General features: G+C 40.3%; 1 protein-coding gene across 2 annotated transcripts; it reads left to right on the top strand.

Annotated features, from left to right (window-relative positions):
- Positions 1-725: 725 nt before the first annotated feature.
- LOC146509498 (scavenger receptor cysteine-rich domain-containing group B protein) lies at positions 726-10213 on the top strand. 2 transcript variants are annotated; one of them, XM_085175398.1, is made up of 12 exons: positions 726-1301; positions 2109-2141; positions 2742-2780; positions 3260-3562; positions 3664-3732; positions 5901-6019; positions 6125-6215; positions 6466-6534; positions 6857-6934; positions 7090-7404; positions 9200-9301; positions 9409-10213. In XM_085175398.1, exons 1-12 carry the CDS (start codon positions 1166-1168, stop codon positions 9723-9725), a joined length of 1671 nt encoding a protein of 556 aa, XP_085031524.1. In that variant the 5' UTR covers positions 726-1165; the 3' UTR covers positions 9726-10213. The 2 variants fall into 2 exon arrangements, with proteins under 2 accessions (XP_085031524.1, XP_085031523.1); XM_085175397.1 differs by having other exon boundaries at positions 798-1301; positions 5901-6215.

Raw genomic sequence — 10213 nt, 5'->3', positions numbered from 1 at the left:
TATAAAACACCTTGAGGCGATTGTTGTTTAAAGCCTGACCTGTGAAATGAATAATGGCCAACGAATTATTTTAAAAATGGGGAGTTTATTGAACCATCTGACAACTTTGTTTTAAAAATTAATTTCCATATATGATTTTTAATTTGCCTTGTATTGCCACATCTGACATTTATTTTTTTGAAGTCCTTAAAAATGTTGTAAAAACAGTATTGTTTAATTTATTGTTAAATTTGTTTAAGTTTTTAAGGTGAAAAAATAATAACACTAATGATGAGGAAGTCTCCACTACTACTACAACTAGATGCGGAGGAGATATAAATAAAATTGAACTGGATTTTCAGTATAATGCTACTGTGCAGTTTATGTTGAAAATTTTAAACCTTTTTGCACCACTACTGTGCATCCTTATACATTTTTCTTTTAATTAATTTGCGGTACTAAATAAATGTCATTCATTTCAGTTTCTCAGTTCCGAAGAATGAAGGGTATATAGAATCTGGTTACATTACTATCTGACGATGATTACTGAGTGATTTGTCGGTGAATCACAATATTCTCTGCCTGATGGAAAACCCCTTGAAAAAATGACACAGGTATCCAACTGTGCTTGTAACACAAGACTTCTCCAGCTGCTGATAATGGTCACAAGCTAACCTTCTTCACTTTCAACTATGAGGGCAACAGATGTCATCCTGCTGCCAGATCTGACCACTGTGTCCATTTTGTGCTTACAAAACTGCAATGTAACACAACACTTTGTTGTCTATATTCTCCTTGTTGTATTGGCAGTACCATTAATAGATGGTGCCATGTCCTGATATCTGTGAAACGTGGGTGGCTGTTGAATGAAAACAGAGATTCCTCACATCCTTTTCGTGTCACTTAGGAAACAACCAGCGTCATGTGATTCCTGGGAAAGATTTTTGTCTGAGCTGTCCTCTTCTATCAGGCTTGACCTCAGACTACCATCAATACAATACCAACAGCTTCGGGCTTAATCAGTGAAAACAATCCAATACTACTAATTAGGCTTGTCTGAACCAAGATTAAAAACAGCTGGCTGCTATGTTGTAGTAGAAAAGTGTTGCCCACTGGTTACATCTCAACATTACGGGACACCAAATTAGAGGGACTGAGCGAGTGTGAATCTGTGTTTTGCAGGCGGATGGCCAGTCAGGGAGCCATGCGAGGCCAGCGCGTGGTGGAGAGTGAATGCAGGTGCTGGAACCCAGCCGTCTGGCTCCTGGTTTCTCTGCTGGGAACCCTCATCTTGGTAGCCGTCAGCATTCTGTTGAGACTTGGTGAGTACTTGGAAATGGGAGTACATTCAATGAATTGCTGCACATAAGGGAAGACCGTTCACTCATGATGCTACCTGAATGTATTAATGCAGAAAGCTTTACTTCATGTCATGTGATAGTAGACAACAAATTATGTTTGATCTGCATCATCATTGCTGTGCATTGTTGTCCATTACAATGTGACAAAAGGAAAAGCTTAAGGAGTTTATGCTTTTCTTTCAGATTCTCGGTGACCAGTTTTGGATAGAGCAGCTTATTAAATTATGTCATTTCCCATAGGGGACATATTCCCACTAACCAAAGACTGGACTGTGGCTGTAAGAAGTCTAAAATCTTAAGTATGCTGTACACTTCCATTAGATTTTTTTTTTTCAGTGAGTGAAAAAAACATACATGAATTCACTTTGAGATTTGGGACATCTCCTAAAACAGAAAATGTTCCCATGGAGATGAATTGAGCCAGTTTGTGACACATGAGATGATTTCTTCTGTGCCACTGTTTAAGCACATTCGAGGCACTAATAATGCTCAAGAACCTGGTGTACTTGCAAGTAAACGCCCTGTAGATGAGTGTTTTTGTGTCCACAGCCACTGCCTGGCCAGTGTTTCCACAGCAATAGCTGGTTAAAAGCCCTGCAGTTGATTTTGAAGTGAGATAAGATCAATTTGACTCACTGAATCAACACGTGGGCACAGCAACTTATTTAAATGTGCTGACAGCACATGACTGCTTTTGTCTCTGGACAGAGCCAACAGATGACGAAACGTGTGCCTCACTAACCTTTTAATTTTGTGATTTAATTTCAGGGGACATCAAAATAAGCAGACGGGCTTTACCCGGTAAGTAACATCCAAGTTAATCGCCACTTACTTTTCTATTTCCTTGCGTTTCACTCTTCCAGAAAACAAATGCAAACCCTGCATGAGACCTTGGGTTTCATGTATGTTCATGTTTCAGAGTCACAAACACACGGGACCAGCCCGTGAAGTGACCCACATTGGGTGCAATGGTTATCTCTTCAGTGTCTTTGTTCAGTGCTGAAATCTGAGATATTGTATTAGTCTTCGGGCATAGACTGTCCTCCATCCATTGTGGGATGTAGCCTCACATCACAGTGTTGCACATGGACCCATTGTGTTTTGCATAGCAATATATATACTTAAGCATGAAAATGCTTCAATGTAGTCAGCTTAATATAAAGTAAGCTGTACTTGATGAGAGTATTTGCAAAAGTTAAAGCAGGATGCTAACATATTTCTGTAGCAGCAGGTACAGTCTGAACAGGCCTGCTGTTGTGATTTCAGTCTGTCTCTCATGTTACAGGACAACAGATATAGTAGATATAGTGTACAGTAACTATAGAACAACAAAAACCACCTTTCATCAAATAATTTAACCATACACTCTCACTTTCTTTCACATCCTCCCTTTGTTTTCAGACAGTGGCGTGCAAAGCCCAGTGAAGACGGAGTATCAAGGTAAGTTTGAAATATACAGTGTCCTCCACATCCAGTCCACACATTCACATCCATCTGGTAACAGCCTAAAACATTCAAGGTGAAAAAATTATCTGCATCCTAGTCACGTCATGAAAACCTATCAGCGTCTGGCTGTATGTCAGTGAAAGAAAGTACAGAAGGTAGCACAGCGCCTGGGGCTCTTTAAACAAGGTCACTTTCCCAGCTCTCCATTTCTCTAATCCCTACTTAATTGCTATATAACCTCCTATCCTCCTCCTGCATCCATTTCACTCACTTCCAAGGAGTCATGTGGCTTATTGATAGCCTTAATTTAGGATTAGACTTTTTTTTTCCCAGAGGAATTTTTTCTTTCCTATTACCTGTCATTACATTAGAGCCTGGCCAGTCTCTTTTCTTCATATCAGAAGCACATGTTTTCAAAACGTCTCCTCTGAGAGAGAAAGCCTGACAAATATTTTCTGCTCATCTCTCTGAAGTACAACTGGTGAATGGGCGGAGCAGGTGTGAGGGCAGAGTGGAGGTGCAATACAACGGCTCGTGGGGCACCGTGTGTGATGACGATTGGGACATGGTGGATGCAAATGTTGTGTGTCGTCAGCTGGGATGCGGGGTGGCTGTGGCAGTGTCCAGCAGCTCTAAGTTTGGACAGGGCACTGGGCTCATCATGTTGGATAATGTGGACTGCAGAGGAAGTGAAATGGAGCTCAGCCAGTGCCGTAGTCTGGGGTGGGGCATCCACAACTGTTACCACTATGAAGATGTGGGTGTCACCTGCAGAGGTAAAATGCAAAATTCTAAGTGGATAAAACCCCAAGTGGGAGGAGGAGAAAAAGGAATAAACATAATGAAATTGCTGCTTTTCTTTTCATTCGGCCGCTAGAACCAACCTTGCTGGGGTTCAGAGGTTTTGAGGAACCCAGCACACCACCCCAGTCCATATCTGGATTACGTAAGTGCCCTCTGCTTTTATGAAAATGAGACTGGTCTTCTGCCAGTGTTTAGATAGATAGATACATGAAAATGAATATAATAAATATGTCATGACTGACACTTTGTTCATATAAAAATTAAAGCTGCACTAATTTGTATACATAGGTTTATACAAAGTCATTTGTATGTGAGTGTGTTAACTCTGTATTATAATCATTTACCTACAGAAAAATGATCCTCAAAACTCAAGTTTCTCTCTGTCTTGTAGACACTTTCAGTTCATACTTGCTGTTTTACTGCACTTTTTGCTATTTGTCCTTCTCTCATGATGGATGTGGACCCAAATGCAGAAAGCAAACGCCCATAACCTCTATTCCAGCATAGCACGTCCAAAACTAGGGAATACTCACAAGCAGCCATGCAGGAAAAAAACAGTGAACAAAAACAGCATGACACAACAGAGAACTAAGCCCAGCTGAGGCTTTAAATGCCGGGGACTAATCCTGGAAAAAACAACAGCTGGGGAAAATAAAGAACAGGTGAAACACATGAATGATAACAGCACAGGGGATATAAAACTTAATACCAAATACAGGAGAGAACTAACTAGCAAAGTAAAGCAGGACACGAGTGACAAACGGGGCACAGAGACAAAAACTCAAGGTAAACTGAAAGCAAAGAATAATATGAATAACCAATAACCATAAACTGAAAGAAAGATTATAGTAACAAGCCTAGAAAACAAACTCTAAACAAAACACAAAATATAGCACAAAGAACTAGATTAAAGCAACAACTCTAAACATATATGACACAGAAAACCCAGGTCATGGGATGACTAAAGATTCAAATGAAACAAAAAACTGCTCAAACTTAAAGTATACTTTAAACTATGGACCGTGACACCCCGAGCAAAGGGAGAACGAACTAAAACCAACAAATTGAATTCATCTGGTGGCCAGAAGCATGCCTGCTTATATTACTCTGTTTTGGTTGGATGTGCAGCTAGCAGATGTGTGTGAATTTGAAATTGAATGTTTGATTACATAGCAGAGAGGGGTTTTTTTGTTTTTCTCCATACCATCATGCACCCAAGCAAATCTATTGTCGTAGGTTTAAGCATGTAAACCAACAGGTGTGAAGATTAACTCCACACCTGTATGTGGAGTTAATCTTCAGGGGACAAAACTGATGAAATTGCTTTAAGCAAAAGATGCTACACTGCCTCGCTGTTAAATAAACAGATTGGGTTTTTCATATACATCAGTGCAATACAAATTTTAAAAGTAGTATATAAACAAACAAAGTATGACACAGACCACAGGGAACACATTTAATTTATGTTGTATACTGTAAAGAATTCCCCATCAGATCAGTTTTTCTTTAGATGGTTTTCACGCCCTAATCAAATTGTTGCTGACAGGTGGTATGCCAGATGTTGCCATGAAATGCAAGGGCAGGTTGCATTAAAGAATGAACAATGGTTTATTTTGTCATTGTGCTCAGTCAAAAATGCGGGAAGACTCACAAAATGAACAACTTCATTAATCAAGGAACACAAATACAACTGAAGCAATATATTATTTCAGTTCACCTTCAAAGACTTGTGGGATAATGGAAACCTTTGAACACGCCCCAAAGGCCTCATGAATTCCAGGTCATACCTATTGTTTGCTGGGTTTGCCTTTGTAGCAGTCATCCTCTTGTGTTTTCTCATAATCCCCCAAAGAATCGTGAGAGACCAAAAGAAGAAGAAGAAGAATTTAGTTAACAAGTTGACGTATCTAGCTACTTTTCCATTAACCACTATGTAACCCTGTGGGAATTGAGTAAAGGCCTCCAAATTCAGGGCTTTCTTAAATGATGGACACATAAGAATGGCTATTGTCTCCTTGTTTTTGTCCACAAAGAGGCATATGATGACAACATCTGTGCTTAGTGCAATATTAGATGTCAATTTAGCGCTTCACTTTTGGTTTTTCCTCTGCACTCTGTAGTGTGCATTGTATTGCCTTCTTTCTGTGTATCAGTGTCAAATCACAGCAGCTGCTGCTCCCTTTGATACCCCCAAATTGAAATATGTAGAGAATCTAATAAAAACTTACACAGTATAAAAATATGCTCTGTAAAGAAAAAGCTTTATCAAGATTAGTGCCTACAAATCCCTCCCTCTCCTGCTTACTTTAGGAGATGGCACCATCCGTCTGGTTAATGGACAGAACTCGTGCCAGGGCCGAGTCGAGATCTTCTACCAGGGAAACTGGGGGACAGTGTGCGATGATGACTGGGTCCTCAACAATGCCAAGGTAGTATGCCAACAGAGTGGCTGCGGCAGTGCTGTCTCTGCACACACCAACTCCTACTTTGGCTACGGTACCGGGCTAATTCTTCTGGACAACGTCAACTGCCAGGGCACGGAGCAGGACCTGACTAAATGCAAGAGCCTGGGTTGGGGTAAACACAACTGTGGCCATCATGAGGACGCTGGGGTCACCTGCACCGGTACTCTTAGAACTGTCACATTAGCATGAGTAGCACACCTGCAACTAAGATATTAAGTTCACAATTACACTTTAGCTTGATAGCCTGCCAGAGTGAAAGTTATGTTATGGAAGTGAAACTTATGGCAAAAATTTAGCAAGTATCAGAAAATCAGTCAGATTCATCTTAGCTGGACAGCAAAAATGTCTGCACAGAATTTAGTTGCATTTCATAAAGCACTGGTATAAATTTTATTTTTCACCCACTTTAGGGTTCACTACTGTACCACCAGTAGCAACAGGGGCCCAGAAAGGGCTGTGGGGAACATTGAACACTGAAGGTAAAGCGTACCATTCACTACACACTATGTTCAACTTTGTGCAAACAAGCTCAGTGATTATTGCTTCTGTTCACCAGCCTGTTCCATTTGTTGTCCTGGGTTAATAATTAATAATAGGAACAAAATGTGCATTTTGATATATGACCAACAGGGTGAGCCATTCTTCCCCTGTTGATCATATACATGCTGCACCACAGTGCCACAAAACAAAGTGGTGCATGTGTTCCATAACCTAACCCTGCCATCATAAACGGGTTGTCTGGTGTATTCATGTATCAAGTAATTGTATTTTTTCTGTCTTCCCCTACAACTACACAAAAAGTTCCAGTCACCATGTCACCAAGCACAACAACAACTGTTACAACAACAACAACAACAACAATAACCACCCAAACAAGAGGTAGCATTCTGTTTGATGTATAAAAATTAAATGTGTGTGTGTGTGTGTGTGTTTTTAGTATTGAACACTGTGCACCATCAGCAATGTAATCTACAAAGAAAAGAATTTCTAGTCTAAAATTGCAATAACGCATCCGTGTGTTTCGCCTCTTGCAGTTACGTCAGCCGTTCGTGTGATAAATGGCAACAGTAGCTGCCAGGGTCGTGTAGAGGTCCTCTACAAAAATGTTTGGGGGACAGTGTGTGATGATGACTGGGACATGCCCAATGCCAAAGTAGTGTGTAGGCAGCTTGGATGTGGCGCACCTATTGCAGCCAAGTCCAATGCCTTCTTTGGCCATGGTTCGGGCCCAATCTTGCTGGACAATGTGGAATGTAGTGGATTTGAACTAGAGCTATCCCAGTGCTTCCACCTGGGGTGGGGTCAGCACAACTGTGGCCATCATGAGGATGCTGGAGTTATCTGCGCACGTAAGACCTTATTTATTTTCTCGCAGCACTAAACTAGGCTTCATTAAACATACACTTATAGCACTTGCATATACTGAACTTGGTAAATGTCTGTAATGTCTGTACTATAGTCATATGAACAATGTTGGGAAGGTTACTTTTAAAATGTATTCCACTACAGATTACAGAATACATGCCCCACAATGTATTTCGTAACGTATTCCATTATGTTACTCAATGAGAGTAACGTATTCTTTGGATTACCTATTATATTATCATGCTTTTTACAACTACATGAATGTACTATTGCTGTGTGAATTATTACTTTTACTGAATGTTACTCGCCATACCAATACCGATTAGATTTTTAAAATCTTAATATAAAATGAGTAACAGTAGGGTGGACATTAGGTAAGGCTGCACTTTTTGCAGCGATCTGGTATAGAAAACTGTTTCACGCGTATATAAAACAGGTCCACGGCTCCGAACCGTAGTAAAGGGACCTCTGGCTAATACGTCGGGTTCCGTGTCAGGCTCGTAGATGAAAACTAGCTTTACTTTGTTGTCTGGATCAACTTTGTGTACAGTCGAGTCTTAATAGCTTACTTACAACTGGGCTCGTCAGGCACTCTTTTTGGCTGCAGTGGTTATTATATTTGCATGCTTCCATCTCCCGCTTCTGCTCTGTGACAACTCATACTTTTCGACTCTCCTTTTTCTCCCTCCCTCGCTCACAGACACATAACGGGTATGGCAGTCCATTCTCCCTGCAGCACGGACTACACTGCCCATGAGGATACATTCTTTAGGGCGATGCCTGTAACACTCTGCCTATTGTCTTCATATTAAATCATTTTTGTGAATATTTTTTTAAAATATTTCTTCACGTCAATATGCGGACCGCTAGTAGGTGTGACATGGGCCGTGAGATTGAGACACAGGCAGTAGAGCATCTTAATGCGTGTTCTGTCAAAAATAGAGAGGCTATAGTTAGGCATAGCCAAACATATGAAACAGGAAAATACCGCCGTGTAATCCCTTTATTTCAGCAAAGTAACTGTATTCTGAATACCACCTTTTTAAACGGTAACTGTAAAGGAATACAGTTACTCATATCTTGTATTTTAAATACGTAACGGCGGTACCAGTATTCCGTTACTCCCCAACACTGCATATGAACATATGAATGACTCTTAAGTCATGAGTTCCCCTAAAAGCCCATACCACCTATGTATCTAGTCATCTACACCCACCCTGCTGGGCTGGCCAGTTGCAATGCATGACTATAGTACTTTGAGGACGAAACAGCCCAGAGAGCATGAAAAACAGTGGATGAGTCAAGGCACATCAGCGTCACTGAATGCCTCCATGCCAAATATGACTTCTTTCAGGCTAAATCAAAAGCACAAATATCTTCTTTTATATGTACTGTAAATCCTTGGTTCCAAATTAGTCAGGAAATGTTTTAATGCAGTTTCTTTTTAACAGTAGCAGTTGCTTTGAGTAGTTTTGCCTTTAGTAAGTAATTAGAACAGATAAAGGGGTGTAATTTGTGCATGAAAATTAGGGCTATAAGGGCAAACATCTTTACAAAAACATAGTCTGTTATAAACAGACATTGCAGAGTCAATATCTCGATGAAATTGCCTCTGCAAAGTCTGTGTTATTGGCTTCTAGGAACAGAAGAAGCAAACAGGTTTCTTATAAGTCATTAAAATCACCGTTAGATAAGTGTGATATTACTTTTGTGACCTAATATTCCATTACTATTCCTTGAATACATGAATATAATTATTTCTTCTCTGTTTCCCCTTAGCTTTTGAGCCCCAGTTTTCTGACCTTGCAAGTGTGCGTGAATTCAGAGTAACAGAAACAATACCAACAACCACCACCGCAACCACCACACAACCACGTGAAGGTAAGTCACATATACCCTCAGTTATTTCACAATAATGTCACCTTCCTCTGGACTGATTCTCAGAAGCAATCAATGCTCAAAGTTTAAAATAATTGTTTTTTATGTAGGTTTGGTAAGACTGGTGGGTGGCCAGCACCGGTGTGAGGGTCGAGTGGAAATGTACTTGAATTCAGGATGGGGCACAGTGTGCGATGATGCCTGGGACCTCCCAGATGCCAAGGTGGTGTGCCGTCAAGTGGGCTGCGGTGAAGCCATAGCAGCTCGGGGAGAAGCTTACTTTGGGCCCGGCACGGGAACAATCCTGCTAGACAACCTCAAGTGCAGAGGTACTGAGAGATCCCTGCAGAGCTGCTCCCATATATCCTGGAATGTACACAACTGCGACCACTCTGAAGATGCTGGTGTCACCTGCTCGCCATCATGATTTCAGCAGAACCACACTCCCATCAACATGTGTTAGGATGTGGGTGTACCGTCCTCGGACTTGTGTACATTATGTAAATAACAGCTGTCACATTGCTGAAGTAATATTCCACCATCACCAACATAAATAACAGTTAATATGCCATTCCATGATTATATTCTATAACTATATAAGCCTATTAAGCACTTTATAAATATATTATATAAAACAAAATGTACACAGTTGTTTGATAAATGAAGAAAAGCAAAGCTTTTAACTGTCTGTCTTTCTGTTTTTGTTAAAATATATACTGTACATGTTATTTTTCACTTAAGGAATATACTTGAGGAAGTCTGTGGATTAAAGTAAAGCTATTTTTACAGAACAACCTCTGCTCCACAATCCACAAATATGTATGATAAAACATAAATGACACTGTATACTATAATCTATAACACTGAAATACACATAAATAAATGTGCTATAGCTTGTATATACATGAAATAACT

Source organism: Neolamprologus multifasciatus, chromosome 10 (genome assembly GCF_963576455.1).
Source record: "Neolamprologus multifasciatus chromosome 10, fNeoMul1.2, whole genome shotgun sequence".
Lineage (NCBI taxonomy): Eukaryota > Metazoa > Chordata > Actinopteri > Cichliformes > Cichlidae > Neolamprologus > Neolamprologus multifasciatus.
Note: the sequence above shows the minus strand (reverse complement) of the source record. Positions and strands in the feature narration are given on the sequence as shown.